The sequence below is a fragment of the Balaenoptera physalus genome (assembly GCF_965194825.1).
Source record: "Balaenoptera physalus genome assembly, chromosome: 3".
NCBI lineage: Eukaryota > Metazoa > Chordata > Mammalia > Artiodactyla > Balaenopteridae > Balaenoptera > Balaenoptera physalus.
The window spans coordinates 17,202,322-17,229,536 of record NC_138890.1 but is presented as its reverse complement, the minus strand read 5'-3'; the positions used below and the strand labels follow the sequence as shown (position 1 = coordinate 17,229,536).

The window sequence follows — 27,215 nt, the reverse complement described above, 5'->3', positions numbered from 1 at the left end:
GAGCCCTTGGATCATGGCCCTGGGTGGGTGGGGCCACAGTACACCACTCCAGACCCACCCCCTCCCCACCCTGCTCTTGGCAGCCACACCCTAACTGGCCAGCCGCTGGAGGTCCTTGGGCAGCAGCATCCATCTGACATCTGCTGCTCTGGGCTGCCGGCCCCCAGAGAGGGCTGCTCCTGAGCTGCTGCATGCTACTTGCCCAGGGCTCCCACCAGCTGGGTGCAGGGCCTCATCCCCCACTGTCTCTTTGAGTTGCCATTGAGGCTGGGGTCAGAAGGTCCTGGGGGCTCATCCTGCATGAACCACTCCTCCTGGTCCCTGAGCTGGGCTGATGGTGGCAGAGGGACAGACATTGCATACCTGAAGAGGAACTGAGACTACAGAGGATGGACCTCTGCATCTGGGGGCCTTGTGCATGGCCCACTGGGGGTCTGGCCGGCCCTAATGTTCCTGTAGAGGCCAGCCCAGGGAAGACACTTGGGGGCCTCTGTTAGGGTTCCAGGCTCTGTGGAGTCTCAGAAGATACCTCCAAAAGCTGCCCATCTGAAGTCGGGGCAGCTGAGTTGTACTAGGCACAGGAGGCACTCGCCTGAGCCCTGGTCCATGCCCAGGCCATGCTCCTACGGTGGAACCCAGACAGATGGTTGATGCAGACCTGGAGGAGGCAGGGAGCCCGGGCAGAAATAGAAAGGCTGGGCTCCATCCAAAAGCCCAGATGCACAGCGGAGGGCAGGCGAGAGCTGGGCCTGGACACCGGACAGTGGGCAGAGGGGCGCTGGGCAGCCCCTAGGCCTGGGGGCAAGTACGATGGGGCTGGGCTGCCTCCTGACCTACTGTACAGCCTGGGAGAGACTGGTTCCCTCTCTGGGACCCATCCAGCCCCAGGGACAATCAGGGATTCAGACCCCGAGCCTCAGGGGGAACAATGGAGCCCTTCAAGGCCCTCCCCCCACATTGTGCTTGGTGGTGAGAGGTGGCCCTGGGTCGGGCCCTGGACTTAGCCGGGTGCACACCCTCAGGAGGGCTGGTGTCCAGCCGGCCAGCAGGTGGAAGGGCTCAGAAGGACTTGTTTCCTGGCCTGGAGAAGGTAGGGTACCACCAGGGGACCAGGTTTGGGGTGCCCTTTGGGGCTGAGCAGCACCCTCTTCACTCTGGGCCCAAGGTCTTAGGGGCCTGGACTCAACTGTCTTGGAACAGCCAACCCCAGGAGAGAACGGGTGCTGAGCCTGGCTGGGTGGCCCTCCATTCTGGGGGTCTGTCCATCTCAGGCCCACTGCCCTCACAGGGCCATCAGTCTGGGTGGTGATTCAGCTGCAGTAAGACTCAAGGGTAGGAGGAGGTAGAGGCAGAAGTCTGCCCCTCTCCCTCCCCCAGAAGCTGCTCAGGCCAGCTGATGAGCAAGGGGGGAAGGGGGTGGGCCCCCGGGCAGCTGGGACCCCTCAGGCCATGTGGGACTGGCCAGCCCCTGCCAGCTAGGCAGCTGCAGTGTATCCAGAGGCTGGGGCCTTGGGCTATTCAGCCCTGGGGGGAGGTTGGGGAGCCCCACCTCTTCCACACGGGCAGACGAGCGGTAGTTGGTACACCTGCCTGCTGTCCACACTGCTTTTGGTTTAGCCTTTATGTGGCCGGGGGCACCTCCTAAACCCTTGTGGCCGCCTGCTAGGTCCTGTGTCCTCAGACCTGGGTCCTGGAGGTTAGCAGAGCAGAACAGACTCCTGTTCTCCAGGAGCGGCACCCATTGCACCACAGATGTGAGTTGTCTGGATGCGGATTGCGTGCAGGGTGGCTGGACAAGAATGGGGAACGGGACTGGGCTGGGGTCCCGACAAGGGGCAGCACGGCTGAGGGGCGGCAGCTGGTCCTGTGGTATGCTCGGCTGTTGGAGGAGCAGGTGGACACAACAGGTGTTCAGGGCAGGAAGGGGGTATGCAGGGCAGCGAAAGAGTGACACTGCCACACACTGTGGGGGCAGAGCCTGCGGTGGCTTTAACGCGGCGTTTTGGGCCGCGTCAGGGTGGAGGGTTGAAGGAGGGGTTGAAAATGTCACCCCATGGGGTCCGAGGGGCACAGCATCCTGCCCTTGGCCAGCAATGCCTGGGGAGGTCCTTGAGGGGGCACCGAGCTTGGGCAGGGGTCCTGGTTCAGCCTCACACCCTTGCTCCTCCTGACACCTCCCCCTGCCAAAGCCCAGGGTTCTACGGCCCAGGCCTCCCTGTAGCAGCAGTTCCTGGCCTGGCTGCAGGAGCAGTCCAGGCTGCGCCACCATGACTCACTCCCCAGGCCTGTCCCCACCACACCCTCCACTCCTGCAGGAGGCCCCTCACTTCCCGGATTCCAGGCTGGAGCAGAGCAGAGAGGGGGCCCCCTCGTTCCTCCACAGACCCAGAGTGCCATGTCCAAAGGTCACCATGGGAAACAGTTACCAGCCCAGGCACCTGCACCTCCAGAGACCCTGGGAGGGAGCAGGGGCCTCCCACCTCAGGTTTACACCAACCCTCCCCAGAGCTTCCAGGCAGGGCTCCATTGCCTCAGACATTGAATCATCCCACTGGCATTTGCTGAGCGTTTGTGTGATTGGGGGCACTGAGCATGCAGTGGGGACACCTCACTCTTCTGGCTGTGGAGGGAGCTTCCCAGAGGAAGGCCATTGGAGCGGTACAAGGCAGAAAGCAGTGCCTGTGTGTATGCCTGAGCGTGAGGATGAAGTGTGTGGGCGTGCAAATGCGTGTATAAGTATGTGGGTATGCATTTGTTAGAGGGAGGGAGTCCAGACATGGTCAGTTCTGAGGTGGGCAGGAGCAGGTCAGGAAGTTCCTGAGGACCTGTGAGGATATGGGTTTTGTGCTGAGAGCCCCAGGCTCCCTGGGACCCAACCCAGTGGGGCCTGTGTCCCCACCTTGGAGTGCCTGCAGGAGGGGAAATGGGGGTAGGGGACTGGGAAGGGAACCTGGCCACTAGCTGGTGTCTACACTGTGTGGGAGGCTGTGGTGTGCACTGGAGTTGCTGGGGGCGGATGGATGTGGCAGAGGGTCCCCAGGCCTGGGGTCTGGGTTTTGGGCACCTGGGTTGGGGGCGGGTGCACACCTCTCAGTGGCTAGGGGGTTCAGGCAGGACACAACTGGGGCATCCAGGACAGGGGCACAGGGAGGGAGGGACATGGAAGACAACCCACAGGACCACTACAAAACTGACCAGGGGGAGACTTTGTGGGCATCCTAAGGCCAGGCTGTGAGGGAGGCCACCATTGGGAGGCCTGGGGGCTAGTGGAGGTGGAGAGAAATCAGATTTCTTCTGGCATACAGCACTGGGGCCTGAGCAAGGCAAGTGCTGCAGCCCCACTCTCTGAGTAAGAACTGTCCCCCACAGGGCACTTCAGTGGGTGGGTGGGCAAGCAGCAGGAGGGGGACCTTAGCCTGGAAGGTGGGTGGATTGCAGGAGCAGCCCCTGGTCCCTGCTCTAAGGCCTCAGGTCTCCCAGGGCTGAGTCCGCCTTGGGCTACTTGTAGGTACTCATATGTAGAGGAGGGACCACCCAGTGCCAGGTGCGTGCAGGAATCTGAGTCCTCAGGAAGGGGAAGAGGTTGCCTGAGATGCCCAGGTTCCCAGGGAAGGGTTCCACCAGTCCTCTTGGTGAGCTGAGCACTCCACTCCGGGAGGGTGGGGGGGGCAGCCAGGCAGCCCCACCTCAGCCAAAGGAAGTCCACCCACCATGAGAGGGGGCACATGGGAGGAAGCTGGGCCAGGGATGGGAAGGAAATGGCTGGGCAGGCCCTGACCTCACTATACTACAGGAGGAGGCACTGGGCATCTCTGGTTCTCAGCCTCTGACCACCCCCCCGCCCAAGCCCAGGACCTTTGTTCAGACCCAGGGGTGAAAGGGGCTTGAAGCGGGGAGAGCCCAGCTGCCCACCCCTGCAGGAGCCACTCCATTGGTGCCAGAACCAAGTGTGCAGGGCCCAGCTCACCCCAGCACAGGTCATCCTGATGCCCACTGGAGCCCGTGGTGCCTGCCTACCACCCTCCTCCCAATAGGGTGCCTCCTTGGGCAACTCTTGGTGAAGATGACCGCAGCCCACTTCATGGGGATCCCCCATGTGTGCCCTACACCCTGACTAGTCACCCCTCCCTCCCCCGACCCCACTCCCTTTAGTGAACACCCCCAGGCCTGCCCCCTCCCAGACCTTGACACCCAGGTGCCCCTGGGCCCCTTCTCCCCAAACCTCGTCCTGGATCCCACTTGAGTGGCCCCCACCCGCACTTGCTCTAACATGTAGCTTTGGGTGAGATTCCCTCTGAACAAAGGTCCCAGCAAATGCCAGGGCCTTGTTCCCTGAGGGGCCAGCACCCCCTCACATACCCTCCTCTCCTGCTGGCCCAGCCCAGAGCCAAGCTCCCACTGGCTGCCTCCCATCAGCACTGGGCAGCTGTGGGCCTGGCCTTTGCCTCCCACTGCCCCATCTCTGTGTTGGGGTCCTTCTTGCACCCCACAGCCCCAGGACAGGTCATGAGCAAAACTCCTAGCTCTGTGCTTGAAGCCTCCAGACACAGAGAAATACGTTCCAGATGGGACAAGACAGGGAGAGGGAACTTGAAGTGATGGAGTAGGAAACCATTTTAAATAAGGTTTTTTATTTTACAACACCTGTGATTTACAGAGAAACTATAAAGAGACCAGGGAGAGTTCTCATTTGCCCCCAAACCCAGTTCTGCAGTGACGTGCTTGTCACAACTGGTGCACCGATATTGATACGTTGCCATAAGCCAAAGATTCCTCACTTTTCAATGTGTCCTTTTGCTGTCCCAAGGTCCCCAAGGGGAGGGGTGACTGTCCTCGTGTCTCCTTGGTCCCTCTTGGGGGTGACTCCCTCAGACTTCCCTAGTTACTGATGCCCTTGGCATTTTGAAGGTCAGGTAGTTTGTAAAAGGCCCTCCTGGAACTTGTGTCAATGTATCTCACGATCACCTGGGGTGAGGGTTTGGGAAGAAGCCTCCGGGGCAGCAAGGTCTGTGCTCTCAACTTGGCTCCTCCCTGCAGGTGGGGACCTCGGCCACCTGCCTGAGGTGATGTCTGTCAGGTTGTGCTCCTCCCTCCCTCCTTGCTGTGCTCTCTGGAAGAGCACTGTCCTTGAGGTCACAGTGACTACATGAATTATTCAGAATTCCCTTCTCCCCCATTTAGTTAGTTACTGTATCATTTGTATCAGTGGGGTCTCATACATTTTCTACCTTGGGCAACAATCTATAAACCAATCTATAATAGCAGGGTGGTGGGCTGGCCTCAGAGGCAATCGGGTGGAGAGACAGGACGAGGGGGCAGGGCTCAGCGTGGGGTGGGGTGGAGCGGGAGTGTGGGCGGGGAGTGGACGCACGTGGGACTGTGGCGTAGCAGAAGCCCCAGCAGGGGTGGTTTCCGCCTATGTGGGAGCGGAATGCGGGTGCTGGTGCGTTGGGACCAGGTGCGCTTGGCATTTTACCGCAAAGTCGGGGGAAGTCTCAGGAGCACATGTCGATGGGCTTCCTAAGGTGCTCGGCGGAAGCGAGGCAGGCCCAGGGAGCAGCAGGACCCGGCGGAGTCCGGTTCAGGGTTTTTGCTGATGAAGCGGAGCGGGTGCTGGGCAGAGAGCCGTCCAGGATAAGCCCATCTGAGAGGAAGCCGCTTTGGAGGGAAATTTTGGGGTCTGGTCTTCTGGGGTTTGCTGTGCCTGCTGGCATCCATGTGCCGGTCCAGCAGCTGGCACCAGAAGTCTGGATCTGGGGGACCCCTGCGCATGGCGCTGAGGGCCTGGGCTCCTGCAGGCCATAGCTGGTCAGCATCAGCCCCCTGACCATAGAATGACCTCGCCGTGACTGCGTGTGTGACACAGGCCCTGCGCACACGTGTATGCAGCACGCAGGCATGGGCCCTTGGGTCTGGAGAGCCAGAGCCTCTGCTCCACACCCAGAGGGTGCCTGAGCTCCCCCACTGGCACTGGGGGAAGGAAGAGAGGAGGTTTGCTCACCCTTCCTGCTGCCCAGGCTGTCCCCTTCGGCTGACAGCCTGCAGGGCCTGCACCCTCTTTTCTCCACACGACTCATCTCTGGGGCGGCTCTGACTGCACCCAGGTCAGCCCCCCCAGGGCAAAGTGCCATCCTTCACACCCCAGGGCAGGGTCCACCCAGTGCCATGCTAGAGCTGGTCTCAAGAACCCTGCCCCCACCCCCCACTCCCCGCCCCCCGTGCGTGTCTCCTCGAGCTGGTCATGGGCCTGGTGGGAGCATTTACGCCACGGGAATCAGCAAACACTACACCAAGGCTTTTCCACCGAGGGCCAGTTGTTAAATACCACACAGAAGGGGTCAGGGCTGCCCTGGCACCCCCACCCTCCCTCCCATTTCTCCACTGGGCTCCATCTTGGAGGGGAGAGAAGTGGGGGCTGCTCTGCCACCCGTTTTCTGGGTTCCTGCATGGTGGGACTATAGGCCTCAGCCTCCTGGGATGTGGGACTGTTGAGGTCAGGGTTGGGGACAGGTCCTGAAAGAGAGCTGAAGTTAGAGCTGAGGAAACACAGCCAGCTGAGGACATCAAGACCCTCATGCTCATTCCTCTTTGAGTCAGAGGTATATCAAAGATGGCCCTGAAGGGCTGGGCATGTGCCAGTCTGTGTACCTGTAAATGTGTGTGCCTGTGCATGAGTGCATTGCACGTGAGTGTGTGTATACATATGTATGCACATGTGTGTCTGAGTGAACGTATTTGCATGTGCACTTGTGAGTGTTTGCATGTGTGTGGCTATGAGAGGGGCGCTGCACACAGATGTGAGGAAATAGGGTCACTTCCCCAGGAACCCCGGCTGCCCCCTCTTCCTGCCCCCACCCCCTGCCCCGGGAGAGGCCCCAGCTCCATAAAGAGGGCCCGGAGCCCTGAATGCCCCTGTTGTTCCATTCCACACCTGCCCACGCTGCCTCCCAGGCCTGTTCCAGAAGGAGGGGGCCAAAAGCATCAGGTACTCAAGGCTCTTCTGCCTCCAAACTACCCAGGAGCAGGTACTGGTGTGGAGGAGGGAGGGTGGGCATTAGGAGGCTGCAGCCCCCTCCCTAGAGGTGCAGGGGTACAGGGGTGTGTGGTCCTGCCCACTGAGCCCCTTCTAGATACAGGCTCACTCAGGGGTAGCTGATCTAGAAGGAGCACTGGTCTGGGACGTGGGAAGTGGCCACAAGGCTGTCTCCGAGTGTCACAGGTGCCCGAGTGTGGTTGTGTGTGTGCCTTACAGTATCTGTGGGCCTCGCTGCACATGGTGCCACCCTGAACAGACACCTGGGCTCACCCCACCCCCCAGCCAGGATGTGCAGAGGACATGGGAGTGCTGGAACAAGAGGGAGGAGCAGCCTGGAGGGTAGGCCTCAGCCCCTGGTACAGCTGGACCAGTGGCGGGGGTGGGGGGGGCGCAAAGGAGCATGGCAGTGGTCCTTTGTGGAGACAGAGGGACCAGAGCCCCTGTTCAGGATGTGGAGGAAGGGGGGGCCCAATGTTGGGGAGTCTGGAACTGATGGGGCTGGGGGCTTCAGGGGCTGGAGGCTGACAGAGCCGTTGGGTCTGGGGATGGATGGGATTAGGGGATGATGAGGAGGCTAGACTGGAGGCTGGGGGCTGAGGGCCACTGGGTCTAGGGGCCTGGGGAACTGTGAGCTGATGGGAGACTGGAGTGGCTGAGGAGCTGGGGGGCCAGGCAGGCTGCAGGCCCAGCCCCTGGAGGGCCCCTGGCATGCTGGAAATAGGAATCCAGCAACCCGGGTGCTGCAAGGTGGGAGCAGGCATCTGAGGTGAGGCCCAGACTCTTGAGTGAGGCTGGTCCGTTTTCTGGTTGGCCCTACGAAGGCAGCTCACCCAGTGGACTCCCTGTGGCTCTCAGGGCCTGGGGTGAGGTCCCCAGAGGCTGGGTAAGGGACACAGCTTGCACGGCACCGGGCTTTCCTAGAGAGCTGGGGGAGGGCAGGAGGGCTGGCCCTGCTCCAGGCCACAGGGACCTAGAGTCGGGTTTTGGGGGGAGCCAGGGCATGTGCTCAGCCAGAGAAGGCGACCCCTCGTCTGTCCTTGTAGGGTCTATCCTCTGGCTGCAGAGGCCCCGGCCTCTTGCTGATCCCTCCTAGGGCAGGGTCAGGACCCTGGGTGAGGGCGGCGCTCCTGGAGGGGCTCCAGGTGCCACTCTACACCCTCCCAACCCACCAGCCCTTGCCCCCATTACCCTCGCCCCAGGTTGAGCTCCTGCTCATGGCCTGCAGGTCCCATCCCCCGCCCCTATGACCAACATGAGCTGGAGCTTCCTGACGCGGCTGCTGGAAGAGATCCACAACCACTCCACGTTCGTGGGCAAGGTATGGCTCACGGTGCTGGTGGTCTTCCGCATCGTGCTCACGGCGGTAGGCGGTGAGTCCATCTACTCCGACGAGCAGACCAAGTTCACGTGCAACACGCGGCAGCCGGGCTGCGACAACGTCTGCTACGACGCCTTTGCACCCCTGTCCCATGTGCGCTTCTGGGTTTTCCAGATTGTGGTCATCTCCACGCCCTCCGTAATGTACCTGGGCTATGCCGTGCACCGCCTGGCCCGCGCCTCACAGGACGAGCGCCGCCGCGCCTCTCGCCGCCGACCAGGCCGCCTCGCGCCCCGCGCACCCCTGCCGTTGCCCCCACCGCCCCACCCGGGCTGGCCCGAGCCCGCAGACCTGGGCGAAGAGGAGCCCATGCTGGGCCTGGGTGAAGAGGACGAGGAGCCGGGGGCGGCCGAGGGCCTGGGCGAAGATGATGAGGCTGAGGACGCGGGTGCAGCCAAGGGCGCAGGAGGGGACCCAAAGGCGACTGGGGTCCCAGGCCCGGCAGGTCAGCATGACGGGCGGCGGCGCATCCAGCGCGAGGGCCTAATGCGTGTGTATGTCGCCCAGCTGGTGGCGCGGGCCGCCTTCGAGGTGGCCTTCCTGGTGGGCCAGTACCTGCTGTATGGTTTCGAGGTGCGGCCCTTCTTCGCGTGCAGCCGCCAGCCCTGCCCGCATGTGGTCGACTGCTTCGTGTCACGACCCACTGAGAAGACAGTCTTCCTGCTGGTCATGTACGTGGTCAGTTGCCTCTGCCTGGTGCTCAACCTCTGTGAGATGGCGCACCTGGGCCTGGGCAGCGCGCAAGACGCTGTGCGCAGCCGCCGCCCCCTGCCCACCACCCCTGGCCCCATGCCTCGCCAGCAGCCCTGTGCTCTGCCCGCCGCGCCTTCGGGCCTGGCCTGCCCGCCAGACTACAGCCTGGTGGTGCGCGCGGCTGAGCGCGCACGCACCCACGATCAGGACCTGGCCAACCTGGCACTGCAGGCGCTGCAGGACCGGCGGTCGCTTGGGGACCTCGACAGCCCACCAGGCCCTGGCCTTCCAGCAACCGCCCGGGGGCCCCCGAGGGCCGGCGCCCCTGCCTCCGGGTCGGGCAGCGCCACGTCGGGGGGCACTGCCGGGGGCCAGGGCCGGCCAGGGGCCAAACCCAGGATGGGCTCTGAGAAGGGCAGTGGGAGCAGCAGCAGGGAGGGTAAGACCACCGTGTGGATCTGAGGCCTGCCTTGGCCACTGTCCCTCCTCCCTCCTCACCAGGGCTGAGGTGGAGGGCTCTGGAGGAAGTCTAGGGGCTGGACACCGCCTAAGGGGCAGAGCACAACCTGCCCTCCTCCTCCCCCTCAGGTGGCTGCTCTCCCCCTCGGGAGGGGGCGGAGGGCACCAGCCTGCTCTGCATCACTGCCCCTCCCTGCCTGAGACCCATCTTCATCCAGGATAGGGTGGGGAAGGTAGGCCTGGGAATCACAAATGGTCCCCAGCTCTGATCCATAAGCCCTGATGGGTAGGTGGGACTGTGGCTGGGGCATTTCCGCCCTCCCAGAGCCACACAGCTGGCCACCTCAGGACAAGGCCGCCCTCCAGGAGAGAGCTCCACCCCCTCCTGCCCCGCTTTCCCTGCAGTAGCCCATGTGTGACTGCCCAGGGGTGCTTGGCCTGGGTCTTGGGGAGTACTGTGCTTGTCCTCACTCCCTGCCCAGCAAATGGGGCTCTTTTCCTAGCACCCACACTCTTCTAGCCCAGGTTCTGGTTCTTGCAGAGCTGAAAGCAATGCCAGGTCTTCCTTGTACAGAAGGGAAAACAGAGACCACAGTGGGCAGAGGCCCCTGCGCCCAGCCCTGGTCTGTACCACCTCCTGCCTCACCCCCACTAGGCCCCAAGCATGAGCTGCCTCGAGTGCCAGGTGGACCTGCACCCTGCTTCCTGTTCCCTGCCCAGACAGATCTGGGGCTCAGGCCCCGCTTGGGCCCCGGGGTGGATGGGACCATGCCCTCTCCAGCTCCTGTGCTGGCCTGGCGTGGCCCCTTCCTCTGGGACATACTTGAAGTTCTGAAGCGACATCGGCCCCCCTTGCCACTCAGACCAACAGGATGGTGGTGAGGGGCTACGGCTTTGCGCATGCTAGGGGAAGGCACTCTGAGGCTCCCGCTACAGCCTCTTCCCTCCAGCCCCCTCTCCAATTCAGACACAGCCTCCAAAGGGAGTGAAATAAAACTAACTTTTGTTTACAACCACATGTGTATGTGTATGAATGTCCGCATGAACGTGTGTGTGTGCTTGTGTATGCATGTGGGAGTGTGGTGTGTGCACATATGTGTGAGTACACATATATGCACGTGTGTACGTGTCCACCGCTGGCCTCTGGGGACACATGGCTCAGCTCTCGGATGGCTGGGAGAGGAAACCACTTTGCAGGGACCATCCGGGGAGCAAGGCCCAGGTTGAGCCCCTGCAGCTCCTTGGAGACACTCTGGTGCCACTCTGTGCCAGGCAACAGGCTCGGCCCAGAGGGGAGGGATATGGCTGAATGAGAACAAAGAACAGCCAGGCCTGCATGCTTAGAACCCAAGGTGGTACCTCAAAGGACAGAGGGGCAGTCCTGTCTCAGGCCCCGGCATTATCCAGATGCTGGCCAAAGCCTGCGGTGGTAGCTTTGGTGGGGAGCAAAGGTGAGCACAGCTGGGGAAACAGCTGCTGCCATCAAGGAGCCACCTTGGTATAGACGTCAGTCACCCTGCTGTCTCCCAGCTTCCCTCAGGCCCAAGGCGGGCCCTGAGAGCTTCTCCCAGATTGCAAACCCTCCCTGGGGGCCCAGGGCCAAGCCCCAAGCCTGGGTGAACCCCAACCCAACCTGCCTCTGGTCACATGCCAAATGCAGGCTGAGTTCCTTTCCTTTGTGGGGTCTGACTGGCTGATCCCGGGTTCCAGGTGAGGCCCACCCCAAGGTGAGCCTTGCCCCCAGGTAAGCCCCACCCCCATGAAGTTCCAGATGTCAATGCTGGAAGCAGAGCCTCAGAAGGAAAGCCAATCCAGATGCAGAGCAGGGACTCACCACTCGCCTCTCCAAGAGGAGAAAGCCCATGGAACTGGCATCCCTGCATTTGGGGCTGTGCTCCTGGCAGTGTCGTCATGAGGAATACTGGGTTTCTGTGGTGGGGAACATGTTGTCCAGCCATGCCTGGCTCCCATCAGTGTGACTGGGTGCAGTGAGCGGCAGAGCTGGTAAAGAACATCTGCAAGGCACTATTGTTCGCTGACACCCTTGCCGCGGCCCCTCCATAGCCTCCCTGCCTCCCGTGTCCCTGAGAGCAGCCTCCTGCAGCCAGTAGAGGGCCTGGAGGACATCAGGACCTCAGGGAGATAAGTGGGCACTCCAGGTGGGGAATAGTGGGAGACTTTAGGGTTCAGAACCACCCTAGTGGCTGGAGAGGGCTGGTGAGGAAGGCAGGTGTCCACTCTGAGCAGGGCCCAGAGGTTGGCCTCGATTCTGATGGTCAGTGCTCCCACATCTCAAGGCCATGAGGCACACTTGATGGTGACAGGGTCCCACAAGGGGTGGAAGGTGGGGCATGGGCCCTCAGCATCTGCCTGAAAAGAAGCCTTAAGCCAGCAGACAGGGAGACCTTGGGCAGGTTTGTGTTTGGGGAAGAACATTCTGGATTTCACTGTGACAGTGTCCCGGGAAGCCTCCCCCCATCCACAGAGAGGGAGCTTTAGGTCAAGTTCAAGGGGTCAGGACCTCATTCTCTGGGCCCTTCCTGAACAAAGTAACATTAGGATCTCACCCTCTATAACTCGGGTTGGGCTCCTGGTGTAGTTGCAGCCTGGGAGCGTCTGGTGAGGCCAGGGCTGGCTCAACGATTTCCTCACTCACCGAGCTGGGGGTTCATGCTGGGGTCCTTCGATGTGGTTTGGACCTCCTTGTAGCATGGCGGCCCAAGAGGACCCAGCAAAGGCCAACTGACCCTTATCACCAGCCCTAAAGTCATATCACTTCACATCACAGCAGTCACAGGCCTGCAGGATCCTTCTCAATGGGCCAGTGTCAAATTTTAAGGGCACGTGGAATAGAGAGTCTCTGTTGGCCTTGGTCCGCTGGCCCCCTAGCCACGTGTGAAGCCCTTCAGTACCCCTCCCGCCCACACACACAGGGGCACGTGATCTTGGGGCCTCTGCAGCCACTGCCCCCTTCTTTTACCACAGTTCTGATATCGGTCCATAATTCGCCCCATACTATTTAGCCTGCCCAGTTTCTATCATCTCAGTCCCTCCACTCCTAATTGGTTTAGATACAATTTGAGGCAGCTGCGTCAATGGGAGCAGGACACTGCCCAGGGGCTCCTGGGGAAATCTATTTGCTGCGTGTCTGTGACATGGAAGTCAGATGTGGGTCAAGCTGTGAGTCTCCATGCTCAGTGGCTTGGTCCAACACCAATCTAGATGTTGCGGTGAAGGTGTGCTTTTAGATGAGATTAACATTGACAATCTGTGGACTTTGATAAAGCAGACCATCCTCCCTAATGTGGGTTGCCCTCATCCAATCAGGTGATGGCCTTAAGAACAAAGACTGAGGTTCCCAAAGAAGAAGTGATTCTCCCTCCAGACTGCCAGTGATGATTACATTTATGGGTCAGCTTGACTGGGCCCTGGGGTGCCCAGAACAAGCATGATTCTAGGTGTGTCTATGAGGGTGATTCTGGATGAGATTCACACTGAATCTGCACACTGAGTAAAGCAGATGGCCCTCCCCAGTGCGGGTGGGCCTTGGCCAGTCAGATGAAGGCTTGAGTAGAACAAAAAGGTGAAGAGAGAACTCCGGCCTGACAGTTTGAGCAAGCACACTGGTCTCCTGTCTTCAGGCTCAGACTCAGGCTAGAACTCTCCTGAGTCTCTAGCTTGTAGATGGCAGACCTTGGGACTCCTCAGCCTCCATAGTTGAGTGAGCCAATTCCTTATAATAAATCTCTATCGAATTGGTTCTCTTTCTCTGAAGAACCCTAACTAATCAACATCCCATCAGCCAGAGGTTGTTAAAAGGGCATCCCAGCTGTGAGGAAAACTGCAAATGGAGGCTCTATTCTGGGAGGTATCTCAGTCAGCTCAGCCTGTGTAACAAATACCATAGACCGGGGGCTCAAACAACAGACATCTATTTCTCATAGTACTGGCAACTGGAAGTCCGAGACCAAGGTGTCAGCACCTGAGGCCACTCTCCTTGGTGTGTAGACAGCTGTCTTCTCCCTGTGTCCTCGCATGGTCTTCCCTTTGTGTGAGTCTGTGTCCTCATCTCCTCTTCTTATAAGGAAACCAGTCCTATTGGATTAGGGCCCACCCCAGTGACCTCATTTGACCTTAATCACCTCTTTAAAGACCCCATCTCCAAATACAGCCCCATTCTGAGGTCCTGCGCATTAGGGCTCCATAATGTGAATTTGGGGGGATGCAATACAACCCATATTAGAAGGCAGATGCCTAACTAAAAGCTCAGTCACCACAGAAGGGGATCCTAACGCATAAGCCTCCTGTCTCAGGAACTTAGGGGCCTGGACGCACCACTGGGGTCCTATATGTTTTGTGAGCTTTTGATGGGGGTGACTTAGGATTTTCTTTTTTAACATCTTTATTGGAGTATATTTGCTTTACAATGGTGTGTTAGTTTCTGCTTTATAACAAAGTGAATCAGTTATACATATTCATATATCCCCATATCTCCTCCCTCTTGCGTCTCCCTACCACCCTCCCTATCCCACCCCTCTAGGTGGTCACAAACCACCAAGCTGATTTCCCTGTGCTATGAGGCTGCTTCCCACTAGCTATCTATTTTACGTTTGGTAGTGTATATATGTCCATGCCACTCTCTCACTTTGTCACAGCTTACCCTTCCCCCTCCCCATATCCTCAAGTCCATTCTCTAGTAGGTCTGTGTCTTTATTCCCGTCTTGCCCCTAGGTTCTTCATGACTTTTTTTTTTCCCCTTAGATTCCATATATATGTGTTAGCATACAGTATTTCTTTTTCTCTTTCTGGCTTACTTCACTCTGTACGACAGACTCTAGGTCCATCCACCTCAGTGACATAGGATTTACTGTCATGTCCTCCCAACTGATGTCACTGGCCATCCCAGGCTAGGGGAGCCAACCTCTGTGTCATACACGTTCCTACCTCTAGCACCAATTTCTCGATGTTCTGAACCACCATAACCATGATCTCATGCCTGAGCCCCGATACCCTAACGGGGTGTCCATCTCCCACCTATGACATAGTATCTAATATGCTCCAGTCTGTTAACTCTCACAGGTGGAACCCAACCACTAAACTTGGCACTTAATGCTCACTTAACTACTTAAAAAAATCCTCTCAGTGCCTGTATGGCCATGAGGCTGGAGAGCTGAACTGGGGTGCAAAGCCATCGACCCTCGCCCCCCATCTTCTGTGCTCTGGAGCAGGCTGGTGGGTTGAGCCCCGGCCTCCCCATCCCTGCTTCACTGCCTGGTGGGGTCCTCGGGCTGTGTGGGGCCCACCCAGGTCTGTATAGGGGCAGGGCCAGGCCAGGGGAGTGGCTGGAGAAGGATCAGACAGAATGGCCTTGTCTCATTCTCATCCGTTTCCATGGCTGGAGCCAACTCGCTGGCTGCTCAGGGAGATCGTGGAGGGCTTCAGGGAGGGGGGTGCCTAGAATGGGGGCAGCTTCCTTCTTCTGGCTTTGGGAAGGGAGGAGGCCATGAGGAGAGAATAACAGGAAACAACCCCTGGCCTGGCAGCAGCTGGGAAACAGGGTCTGGGACCCCCATGTCTGCTGATTTTCCAGCTCTCAGATCCCCACCCCTCCCGACAGCTTCAGGGCCCATGGCCTCAGAGGGAGGAGATGCAGATGGGATCCAGCAGCAACCTATGCCCCCAGCTGGACCCAGGCCAATGAGTGGGGTTCCTTGGGAGCGTCCTGAGGCCAGTCCACAGTTCCCTCCACCTAGACCTGTAGGCATGAGAAGCTGCAGTGAGAGGACCTGAGAAGGAGCAGTAGCCAGGCCATGCCCACATGCAGGGGTCCCCGCTGTCGGGCTGGCCAGGCTGGTGCAGAGATCTGGGAAGCCTTCCTGGAGGAGGGAGCCTGACGCAGTGCTGGTTGGCAGACTCTAGAATGGTGGGAGGTGTTGCCTGCTCTGTTCAAGAGGCAGCCGCCAGCTGAGTGTGGCTCTGGACATTTCAGTGTGGCCCATTCAGTAAGGAGCTAAAAGTTTCATTTGACTTCATTTGAGTTAATTTGCATTTAAACAGCCCCAGGTGGCAGCAGCGGCCCTGCTGGACCAAGTGGGCTGGGCTTGGCACTGGACTGGGAACATCAGGTAAGGTGCCGGGTGGCCCTGAGTCAGCCTGCTGGCCCTTCCCACAGGCTGTGCTGGTGGGAAGCAGGTTTTCTGCTGGCCAAGGGATGGGCTGATGTGAGGCTGGAGGAATGCACCCCCCCCCCCCATGTTGTCCTCGAATGGTTTCCTCCCTGACCTCACAGGGCTGGCAGGGAGGTGCTGGGTCACCCTAGGAACACAGGCCCAACAGAGGAAGACCTTTTCCATGAAAGGCCAGTGGAACTGCATTCCAGGCCTGGCTGCTCACAACCAGGAAGCCGACTGGGAGGGGACCAAGGGCCTGGAAAACCCTAGGGAGTTCTGGTCAACCAGTTTATGTTAATGAGGTGACTTTTGAAAAGCCCCTAAGGATGGGGGCTGGTTGCCAGAAACAACCGTGTGATTAGAGGGTTAGAGCTTTCAGCCCCACCCCTTGACCTCTGGGGAGGAGTGATGGGCTGGAGGTTGAATCAACAGCCAATGGCCAATAATTTAATCAATCACATCTAGGTAACGAAGCCTCCGTAAAATCCCAAAAGGACTGGGTTTGGAGAGCTTCTGGGTTGGGGAACACATGGAGATTTGGGGAGAGTGCGGTGTGCTCAGAGGGCATGGAAGCTCCACACCCCTTCCCACATACCTTGCTCTTTGCTCTCTTCCATCTGGCTGTTCCTGAGTTATATCCTTTCATAACAAATCAGTAATCTGGTAGGTAAAATGTTTCTCTGAGTTCTGTGAGCCACTCTAATAAATTAATTGAACCCAAGGAGAGGGCTGTTGGAACCTCTGATCTATATAGCTGGTTGGTCAGAAGCACAGGTGACAACCTGGACTTCGACTTGCATCTGAAGTTGGGGGGTGGGGAGTGTGAGTGTATGAGAGAGTGTGTGTGGCAGTCTCATGGGATCTCATGCTATCTCCAGGTAGATGGATTTAAAATTGAGTTAAATTGTAAGACACCTAGCTGGTGTCACAGAATTGTGTGGTGTGGGGGAACCCCCCCCACACACATTTAGTGATCAGAAGTGAAGGGTAGTGTGAGAGTATAGGATACACAGGAGTGTCTGTTCTACAAAGGAACTGAAAGCAAAGTTGTACACCCGTCTTCATAGCAGCATTATTCAAAACAGCCAATGGGTGGAAGCAACACAACTGTCCATCAGTGGGTGAATGGATAATCCAAATATGGTATATACATACAATGGAATATCATTCAGCCCTTAAAAACGTTGACACATGCTACATCATGGTGGAACCTGGTAGACACGAGCCAGTCACAAAAGGACAAATACTGCATGACTCCACTTCTATGAGTTTCCCAGAGGAGTCAGGTTCATAGAGACAGAGTGGAATGGGGTTCCCAGGGGCTGGGGAGGTAGATAGGGATCTGCGTTTGATGGGGGTGGAGTTTCCGTATGGGAAGATGAGAAAGTTCTGGATGATGGGGATGGCTGCAAAAGAGTGTGAACGCGCTTAATGCCCCTGAAATGTGCATCTAAAAATGGTCAAGGTGGTAAAGTTTAGGTTATGAGCGCCTCACCACTATAAAGCAAGCAGAAACTTCTCAGAGACCCGAGGAGGAGTCCAACTGCAGGAGCAGAAGCCAGCTCAGGATAGGTGTGCGGGGGACTGACAGCCCAAGGCCTCGCCCCCGCACAAGGTCCGCCCACCCTCACCCTGGACACTCAAGCAAGCAACGCTCGCCCGCCTCCTGGGATTGCAGTGGCACCAGCCCGCGCATGCTCGCGCACACCCCGCCCCCGCGCACGCTTCGCCCGCCCGCCGCCAGAGGCTGTTTTGGGGCCCGCCCGCACCGCCTCCATCCCTCTCCCCCACCTCCGCTCCCGCGCACGCTCCGCTCGCCCGCCTCCAAGGTGTTGTGGCGCGCGCCCGCCCGCGCCCGCCCGCGCCGCCGCCCGGGCCGCCCCTTCCCGCCGCCTCACTCCTCCCCAAGATGGCGGCCGCAGCGCTGCTCAGGGGTGCGGCTCCAGGGCGCGGCGGCCGGGCCTGGAGCTGGCGGCTGCGCGTTGCCCCGAGGCTTCGCCTGGCCCACAGCTCCTGCTGTCAGGGTGGTGAGCCCGCGGGCAGCGCGGCGTGGACCTGCTTCCTACTGGGCGAGCGCGCCCTGGTGCGCGTGCGCGGGCCGGACTCTGCGCCCTTTCTCCTGGGTTTGCTGACCAATGAGCTGCCGCTTCCAGGTCCTGCGGCCGGCGAGGCTTCAACTTCGGCGCGCTCGGGCTACGCCCACTTTCTCAACGTCCAGGGACGCACCCTCTATGACGTCATTCTCTACGGGTGAGAGCGGGTTGGGGCACAGGCTCTGGAGGACCGGGGTAGAGGAGGGGGTATCACCCAGGGGAAGGGCACCCAGGAGCGGGCATGAGAAGGCTTGGAGGATGGGCTCCCATGGAGGGCTCTCAGGGGAGGGGCGGACAGGGGGCGGAACTAAGGACACCCAGAGGCGGGGCACCTAGGGGAGGACTACCAATGGCCCAGGACGGACATCCAGGAGAGGACATGCAGGACAGGGCATCCAGCGGAAGGGACATCTGGGAACCTGTGCATAGGGTGGGCCGAGGTGGGCCTCCAGGGGAGGGCACCTGAGGATGGGAGGCGCGCCCAGGGTAGGGAACTTGGGGACCCGCACACAGGGTGGGCTGGGGTTGGGCACCTGGGGGAGGGCACCGGGGCAGGGCAGCCCTAGTTGGGCTGGAGCCTGCACCCAGGGATGGGCCAGCGACACTCACCCATGGGAGGGCCTGGGCGCCCCTGCGCCTGGCCTCTGATCCTGATCAGACCCACTGCACGGAGAAGGGGTCGTGGCATCTGGAGCCACACTGCAGGGAGCAGCCTCTGCGCGACTGGCTTGTGCCACTACCTGAGTTCTCCAGTGTACACACATTTCTCTCCAAAATATCTCCGTGTTCAGTGATTATCAGCGTTTGGTGTTTTACATGAGTCTATGCTGATTTTATCATGACTATCAGGACAAGCCAAGTCAGTGGCCTTTAGAGCTATAGAGCTTTCGGTTTTCACTTGCTTAGCTTTCTCAGACTTGGTTCTTCTAGAACCTCTCATGCAGTTGCAGGTCGTTGCTCTGCCTGAAACCGCCCTGGAAACTCCAATGTCCCTCTTCTATTGTGGGTTCTTGTCTGCATCTTCCTCAGTGCCTGCCTGCTGGAGGAGTATTCTCTTTAGTGGCTTGTCGAGAGGTAGGATACTTCAGGTGGACCTTTGACTCCTTCAAATGGTTTCACCTGATAGCTTGGCTGGGCATAAAACTCTAGGCTGAAAATCGTCCCTGAAAACATTGAAGCCACAACTGGCATTGCTGTCAAGAAGCCTGGTGCCTTTTTATTTGTGAGCCTTTGTGTGTGACTGCTTTTTCTTTGGACACTCTTCGGGGCTCTTTTTCATCCTGATGTCTTGAAGTGTTATGACGATGTGTTGTATTTTGAGTCTTCTTTCACGTCATGTTGCTGGGCACTTGGTGGGCTGTTTGACTGTGGAACAGGGGTCAGTAAAGTATGACCCTTGGGCAGATCCAGCTCACTCTTTTCATTAGTAAAGTTTGATTGGAATGCTGCATGCCCATTTGTTTGTATACTGTGTGGCTACTTTCATTTTCCAATGGCAAAAGTATAATTAATAATATAATAATGTGGTAGAGACCGTGTGGCCGCAAACCTAAATTATTTACAGTCTGGTTCTTTACAGAAAAGGTTTGTTGTCATTATCTGTTTTATGTAATTATTACCTTCCCAGTAGTTGCTTTAATCTCTTTTAGAAACTTCGTTCTTTGATTATCTTAAACCCTCTGTGTCAGGAATTTTCAGTTAATCTATCAGTGTTGTAATGATGTTGTTTTGGTCCCCAAATTTTCTTACTTGAGTCTCCAGTCTGCCTTTACATCTTTCTGCATTCTTGTTATAATGAATTTATATCCTCATGAGTCACTCTACAGTGTAAAATTTTTTTGTTTCTAGGGTTTTTTTTCTCTTCATACTTTTCCTCAGGTCTGAAGCATTTTTGCTTAGCTGCTGGGCCAGCAGTTCTTGTCACCAAGCATGTATGTGGTGCCTCTTTCCACACATTGTGTATGCCCTGATTTATCCTATAGAGGAGTTTGTTTTTCTCTCTCTGTTAATTCCTGAGAATGGGGTATCGCTGTGCCACTTGCTCTCTGTGTGCTGAGGGAATTGGAGTGCACTGTGATGATGCCCCCTGACCCTAGGTGCTCTTCTGAGATTCCAACTCAAAGTCCTTTGTGGGGAGTGCCGCCCTGAGGGGTGGGGTGGGGTCTTCATTCCATCAGAAAGAGACAGCCTGAGTTAGTGGCCCCACTTCTCCTGAGCAGTTAGAGGAGAGAAGACATGAGAACACTCCCTCAGATGGCTGCTCTTGGGCCTGGGGGCTTGGTAAACAATGTCCAGATTTATCTCTCGCAGTTCTGCTCTGGGGCATGGGGTGCCAAGCCTGCTGGCATTCCACCCCATCCCTATGCCTCTGTTCTGGTCTGATGCCTGCTGTTAGTTCATGGGATGTGATCCTTCCCCTCCTGGTTGCTCTTGGCCCTTTACCTACATCTGATCTCACTGAGGTCTGCTCTCTGAAAAGAGGGACACACTGGCAACTGGCTGTCCCGCCTGGGAGCCTGGGACCTTCCTGCTTTCTTCGTGCTTGCTCTCTGCCTGGTGTTTTCTCTGCATCCTCTCTGGAATTTTTCTTTTTTCTTTTTTTTTTTGGCCATGCTGCGCAGCTTGCGGGAGTTCAGTTCCCGGACCGGGGATTGAACTCAGGCCACGGCAGTGAAAGCCTGGAATCCTAACCACTAGACCACCAGGGAACTCCCTGGAATTTTTCATTTAAACTGTCACGCTTCTAGTTTCCCATCCTGGAGTTGTTCCTTCCTCAGTGCACCCTGGTCCGGATGTAGGAGCATCTCTCAGACAAAGCTTTAGCTTTTTGTTTTTGTTTTTTTTAATAGATCTTTATTGGAGTATAATTGCTTCACAATACTGTGTTAGTTTCTGTTGTACAACAAAGCGAATCAGCCATATGCATACGTATGTCCCCATATCCCCTCCCTCTTGAGCCTCCCTCCCACCCTCCCTATCCCACCTCTCTAGGTCATTGCAAAGCACCGAGCTGATCTCCCTGTGCTATGCTGCTGCTTCCCACTAGCTAACTATTTTTACATTCGGTAGTGTATATATGTCGATGCTACTCTCACTTTGCCCCAGCTTCCCCCTCCCCGCTCCGTGTTCTCAAGTCCATTCTCTATGTCTGTGTCTTTATTCCTGCCCTGCCACTAGGTTCATCAGTACCGTTCTTTTTGATTCCATATATATGTGTTAGCATACGGTATTTTTCTCTTTCTGACTTCACTCTGTATTGCAGACTCTAGGTCCGTCCACCTCACTGCAAATAACTCAATTTCGTTTTTTTTTTTTTCAAACTAATCAATTTTATTTATTTATTTATTTATTTATATTTTTAAACATCTTTATTGGAGTATAATTGCTTTACAACGGTGTGTTAGTTTCTGCTTTATAACAAAGTGAATCAGCTTTATACATGTATAAATGTATAAATACATATATCCCCATATCTCTTCCCTCTTGCGTCTCCCTGCCTCCCACCCTCCCTATCCCACCCCTCTAGGTGGTCACAAAGCACCGAGCTGATCTCCCTGTGTTATGCAGCTGCTTCCCACTAGCTATCTATTTTACGTTTGGTAGTGTATATATGTCCATGCCACTCTCTCACTTTGTCCCAGCTTACCCTTCCCCCTCCCTGTGTCCTCAAGTCCATTCTCTAGTAGGTCTGCGTCCCGTCCTGCCCCTACGTTCTTCATGACCTTTTTTTTTTTTTTTTTTTTAAGATTCCATATATATGTGTTAGCATACGGTATATGTTTTTCTCTTTCTGACTTACTTCACTCTGTATGACAGACTCTAGGTCCATCCACCTCACTACAGATAACTCAATTTCGTTTCTTTTTATGGCTGAGTAATATTCCATTGTATATATGTGCCACATCTTCTTTATCCGTTCATCTGTCAGTGGACATTTAGGTTGCTTCCATGTCCTGGCTCTTGTAAATAGTGCTGCAGTGAACATTGTGGTACATGTCTCTTTTTGAATTATGGTTTTCTCAGGGTACATGCCCAGTAGTGGGATTGCTGGGTCATATGGTAGTTCTATTTTTAGTTTTTTACAGAACCTCCAACTGTTCTCCATAGCAGTTGTATCACTTTACATTCCTACCAACAAGCTTTTTGTTTTTAGAGTAGACTTTATAGGGAGTTCCCTGGTGGCCTAGTGGTTAGGATTCCGAACTTTCACTGACGTGGCCTGGGTTCAATCTCTAGTCAGGGAACTGAGATCCTGCAAGCCACGTGGCATGGCCAAAAAAAAAAAAGAAAAAAAAAGTAGACTTTTTAGACGAATTTTAGGTTCATAGCAAAATTTAGGGGAACGTACAGAGACTTCTCATATACTCTCTGCCCCCACACATGCATAGTCTCCCCCGTTATCAACCTCCTCCTCCAAAGTAGTATGTTATTTACAATCGACGAGCCTACATTAACACCAAAATTACTCAGAGTCCTTAATTCACATTAGGTTTCACTGCTGTTGCTGGACAAATTGGACAAATGTATAATAATGTGTATGTACTATTATAATATATATGGTAGTTTCACTGCCCTTAAATATCCTCTGTGCTCTACCTATTCAACCCTCCCTTCCTCCTCACTCCTCACAACCACTGAAAGGATCTTTTTGGACCTGGAACTGTCTCCATAGTTTCACTTTTTCCAGAATGTCACGTAGTTGGAATCATAGAGTATGCAGCCTTTTCAGATTGACTTCTTTCACTTAGTAATATACATTTGTGTCCTCCATGTCTTTTCAGGGCTTGATAGCTCATTTTAGTGTTGAATAATAGTCTAGAGTATGCAGCCTTTTCAGATTGACTTCTTTCACTTAGTAATATACATTTAAGTGTCCTCCATGTCTTTTCAGGGCTTGATAGCTCATTTTAGTGTTGAATAATAGTCCATTGTTTGGATGTACCAGTTTATGTATCCATCTACTGAAGGACTTCAGCAGTTGCTTCCATATTGTTGCAATTATGAATAAAGGTGCTATAAACATCTGTGTACAGGCTTCTCTGTGTGGCGGTTAGTTTTCATCTCCTTTAGGTAAATACCAGGGAGTGTGATTGCTGGATTGTAAGGTAAGAATATGTGTAGTTTTGTAGGAAACCACCAAAGTATCTTCCAAAGTGGCTGTACCATTTTGCATTCCCACCAGGAATGAATGAAGGCTTTCCGTTGCTCCATAACCTTGCCAGCATTTGGTGGTGTCAGTGTTCTGGATTTTGATCATTCTAATAGGTGTGTAATGGTAGCTTGTTGTTTTTTTAATTTGCTTTTCCCCGATGACATATGACGTGGAGCATCATTTCATATGTTGTTTGCCACCTGTCTGTCTTTGGGGAGGTGTTTGTTGAGGTCTTTGGCCCATTTTTAATCAGGTTGTTTGTTTCCTTATTTGAGTTTTAAGTGGTTTTGTGTATTTTGAGTGACAGTCCTTTGTCAGATGTGACTTTTCAAACCTTTTCTCCCAGTCTGTGGCTTGACTCCTCATCCTCTCAGCTGAGGCTTTGTGTTTTGAAACTCTTTCCTCATTCTGACCACGTGTTTGTTTCCTGGGCCTCTGTCTTCATGATGGAGGCCTTAAGTGCTGGCTGCAGAGGAGATGCTCCAGGTTTTGGTCCTGGGCTACTCTGGCTTTTGTGGGACACACCGAAGTCTCTGTCTGCGGGTTTCTGGGGGGTGTCTCTGGGGGCCATCCCGCCAGGTTGCCTGGTGAGGATTCGGATGGTCCACTGCTCCCTTGTTTCTCTCCATGCCTGGTTCCCCTGGTGCTCATCGCAGCTGGCTCCATGCTGAGTCTGGTCTCGGCAGGTTCCTGGTCTGTGTGTACCCAGCAGAGGGAAGGTGGGAAGTGGGGCTAGTGCATCTCTGCCCAGGACGTCATGGCTCCTATGGCAACCCCACTGAGCCTCCACACAGCCTCCTGCTGCAGCCGTGCTCTGTGGGCCCCTGGATTGTCTGCTTCCTGCCTTGTGGGGAGCGTGTAGGGCTCCATATACTCAGTCCCCCATGGGCACACTGTAGGCTGTTCCCCTAGGCGACTTGGAGCATGCCAGCCTGACAGGGTCCTCCATGTACAGTCCTGCAGCAGCCCAAGGCCCCTGGTGAGTGTCGCCACTCCTTGACAGGCATTTGGGTCTGGTCTCTGTGCACCTGTGTGTCCCTTACCTGCTAGCCCCCTTGTGCCCCATGCCTGCCCATGCCTCATGACCTGGTACCTGCAGTGCCCCTGAGGGGATCTGTTTATGTGTGAAGACCCTGGCCCTGGGCAGAGCTGGGTCCAGGGCTGCACTCGAGGAGTGAGGTCCCTGTGTTTATGGGGGTGGTGGGTACCGGGGTGTCAGGTACTGTGCAGGGCATTGGGCTGCTGGAGGAGGGCACTCTGGGCGTTCTGGGTGAGGGGTTCGGTGGGCTTGACCCTCCCTTTTTGGGTTTTCACACAGCCTGCATCCTGGGCAGGAGGGTGGGTGAGGATGGACACCTGGGATTGCACTGCCACCACATGCTATATCCAAGTCCTGCCCGCCAGGCCGGCTGGGGAGGCTGCAGGTGCCCCTCGACCTTCCTTTTCCTGCTGCTGCGGTTGTGCCCCTAGGAGGGGCTTCCAGGCTTAGCAAATAAAACTGTGGGTTGCCCAGGTAAATCTCAAACAGACACGGGTGACTTTTTAGGAGGTGACCTATGCAGTGTTTGGGAAATACGTATACTAAAGACATTATTCACTGTTTTCTGAAATTCAAATTTGGCTGGACATCCTGCGTTTTATCTGGCAGCTCTACCCAGGGGCACTTTGCGACGTCTGGGGATATTTGTGGTTGTCATTCAGGCATGGATGCTCCTTGCATCTAGTGGGCTGGGCCCAGGGTTGCTCTCAGCGCTCAGCAGTGCCCAGGATGGCCCACAGAGAGTGCTCCAGCCACGCACTGGCCATGCCGGCCAAGAAAGCTGCCCCGAGCATAGGCTCACCCTACTTCACCCCTTCTTCTTCTGACCTGTCCCCCATTACTCAGCTGCATCAGGGGCAGCAGGCAGTCTGATTTGGGGTGGTGGGGAGCAGGGGTGCATTGCAGCTTTGTTGGTCCTGAGGGGCTGAATGGCACAGGGCCATTTGCACAGGTAGCTCAGAAAGTGTCTGAGCCCAGAACCTGGCCCTGCCCCACCCAATTTGTCTTGAATCCCGTGGAACATCCGCCCCATGAGTGAGATGGGGGCATCAGCCTGGGGCCTGTCTACCCCGGCATCCTGGTGGTCCCTTCACCAGCCCTTCTCGGGGCCCTCCCCATGCTGGGCCTCCTCCCTCCTTGGGTATGGCTTTACCCGCATCCCTCCCTCTTCCCTCCGAGGTTTACTCTCCCCTACGACCTCACATTCTATCCACCCATGCCCAATTCCTCCCCTTGCCAGTATTTCATACTGTTTCTGTCTGCTTCCTTTATCGGAGATTTAAAAAATAAAAATGTACCTGCCCATGGTTAAAAAACCTAATAACATTAAAAGGCTTTTTAAAAAAAATTTATTTATATTTATTTATTATTTTATTTTTGGCTGTGTTGGGTCTTCTTTTCTGTGCGAGGGCTTTCTCTAGTTGCGGCGAGCGGGGGCCACTCTTCATCGCGGTGCGCGGGCCTCTCACTATCGCGGCCTCTCTTGTTGCGGAGCACAGGCTCCAGACGCGCAGGCTCAGTAGTTGTGGCTCACGGGCCCAGTTGCTCTGCGGCATGTGGGATCTTCCCAGACCAGGGCTCGAACCCGTGTCCTCTGCATTGGCAGGCAGATTCTCAACCACTGCGCCACCAGGGAGGCCCTAAAAGGCTTTTGATGAAAATTGACTGACTGCAGTCTTCCTTCTCACCGGCATGGACCAATCTTCTCCAGAGATAGCTCCTTTTTCTTCTTTCTTTTTAACTTTTTATTTCGAAATAATTATAGATTTACAGGAAGCCACAAAAAAATGAACAGGGATGTCCCATATACCCTTCACCCAGTTCCTGCAGTAGCATCATCTTGCCTCCTATAGTCCAGGGTCACAATCAGGGGACAGACATGGGCCAGCCACAGGGCGCACTCAGGTTCTCCCAGATTTCCATGTGCTCTCATGCATGCAGCTGTGATTTGATCACAGCTGTGTAACCTCGATCAAGACAGAGCTGTTCCATTACCATCAGGCTCCCTTCTGCCCTCTGTGGGCATACTGCCCTTCCCATCCCCTCAGCCCTGCTCACTCTCCATCTTTATGATCGTGTCATTTCAGGAATATCGTACAAACAGAGTCTTCTGAGATTGGGTTTCACTCACCTTGATGCCCTTTGGCTTCATCAGTAGTCTGTTCCTTTTCCCTGCTGAGTAGTATTCCATTGAGGGAATGGACCACAGTTTGTTTAACCATTCACCAACTGAAGGATATTTTGGTTTCATTTCTTGGTTGTTAAGAATAAAACTGCCTCTAACGTTCATGCACAGGTTTTATGTGAACACCTGGGGTGTTTTCTAGGATAAATACCCAGGAGTACAATGGCTGGGTTGTGTGGTAGCTGCATGTTTAGTTTCATAAAGGGCTGCAAACCATTTTCCAGAATGTCTGTTCCATTTACATGCCCACCAGCAGGGCTGAGTGACCCAGCTTCTCTGCATCCTCACTGCCTTGGATGTTCTTATTTCTGATACTTGTGCCCTGGTATCTCATCATGGTTTTAATTTGCCTTTGCTTCATGATAAGTGACTTTGAACTTCTTTCCATGTGGTTATCTGAGGCAGCGCCTTTGAACCCTTCTGTTTTTTTCTGGCATTTTAATTCCGTCCGTAAATGATCCTTTTCCCACCCCTCAGCTGATCTCATTTCTGACCTTCTTTGAGGACTGTTTGGAAGGTGAGGCGCTAACCTGACTTGCTGCTGCAGCCTGCGGTGTTCCGCTTTCTCCACATGCTTGTGCCTGTCCTTACTGGACCCATGGCTGATAGTTATGTGCATGGACATGACAGCGTTTGTGCTGTAAGGTGAACCCACCAAGCAAGCTTCTGTAGCTCTTTCCTCGGGGGGTGACTGGCTGCTCCAGGGCAGCACTTAACCCTCTCCTGCCTGGGGAGGGGGTTGGGGGCACAGCTGATGGGTTCTGGAAGAGGGGTCTGGGGTACCAGCTGATGACCTTTCTCTCTTATACGTGCTCCTGGAAGGTCTTACCCGCTTCTGTGTCTCAGCTCCCATCCAGCTGTGGGTCCTTGCTCAAGCCACATCTATAACCAGGACTCCAGCCATGTACTCCTCTGGGTCCTGCGTGTCTCCACTTAGGGTCCCTGCACCATGTCTGAGGGTGCCCTGGCCTCTCCTCTGTGCTCATCTGTCTGTAAGGGCCCCATCATCC

At 55.7% G+C, this 27,215-nt stretch overlaps 2 protein-coding genes across 13 annotated transcripts in view; both read left to right on the top strand.

The window, feature by feature from the left end:
* The first annotated feature begins 144 nt into the window (after window positions 1–144).
* GJC2 (gap junction protein gamma 2) lies at window positions 145–10,579 on the top strand. Of its 6 annotated transcripts, none has more exons than XM_082455111.1 (3): window positions 145–1,090; window positions 1,667–1,754; window positions 8,262–10,579. In XM_082455111.1, exon 3 carries the CDS (start codon window positions 8,280–8,282, stop codon window positions 9,567–9,569), a length of 1,290 nt encoding a protein of 429 aa, XP_082311237.1. In that variant the 5' UTR covers window positions 145–1,090; window positions 1,667–1,754; window positions 8,262–8,279; the 3' UTR covers window positions 9,570–10,579. The 6 variants fall into 6 exon arrangements, with proteins under 6 accessions (XP_082311237.1, XP_082311238.1, XP_082311240.1 ...); XM_082455112.1 differs by having other exon boundaries at window positions 8,236–10,579; XM_082455115.1 differs by lacking the exon at window positions 145–1,090 and having other exon boundaries at window positions 1,097–1,754; window positions 8,262–8,354; window positions 8,529–10,579.
* A 3,544-nt stretch (window positions 10,580–14,123) lies between these two features.
* IBA57 (iron-sulfur cluster assembly factor IBA57) overlaps window positions 14,124–27,215 on the top strand; it is a 78,699-nt gene continuing 65,607 nt past the window's right edge. For 4 of the 7 annotated variants that reach the window (XR_014261836.1, XM_082455131.1, XM_082455135.1 and 1 more), the window contains exon 1: window positions 14,125–17,986. Coding sequence is in view for 6 of the 7 variants with exons in the window: in XM_082455131.1 (XP_082311257.1) it covers window positions 17,646–17,986 (341 nt within the window). In the remaining variant the exon portion in view is untranslated. Of the gene's footprint in view, window positions 17,987–27,215 lie in introns of all 7 variants that reach the window. The other 3 variants (XM_082455132.1, XM_082455133.1, XM_082455134.1) reach the window with 2 other exon arrangements.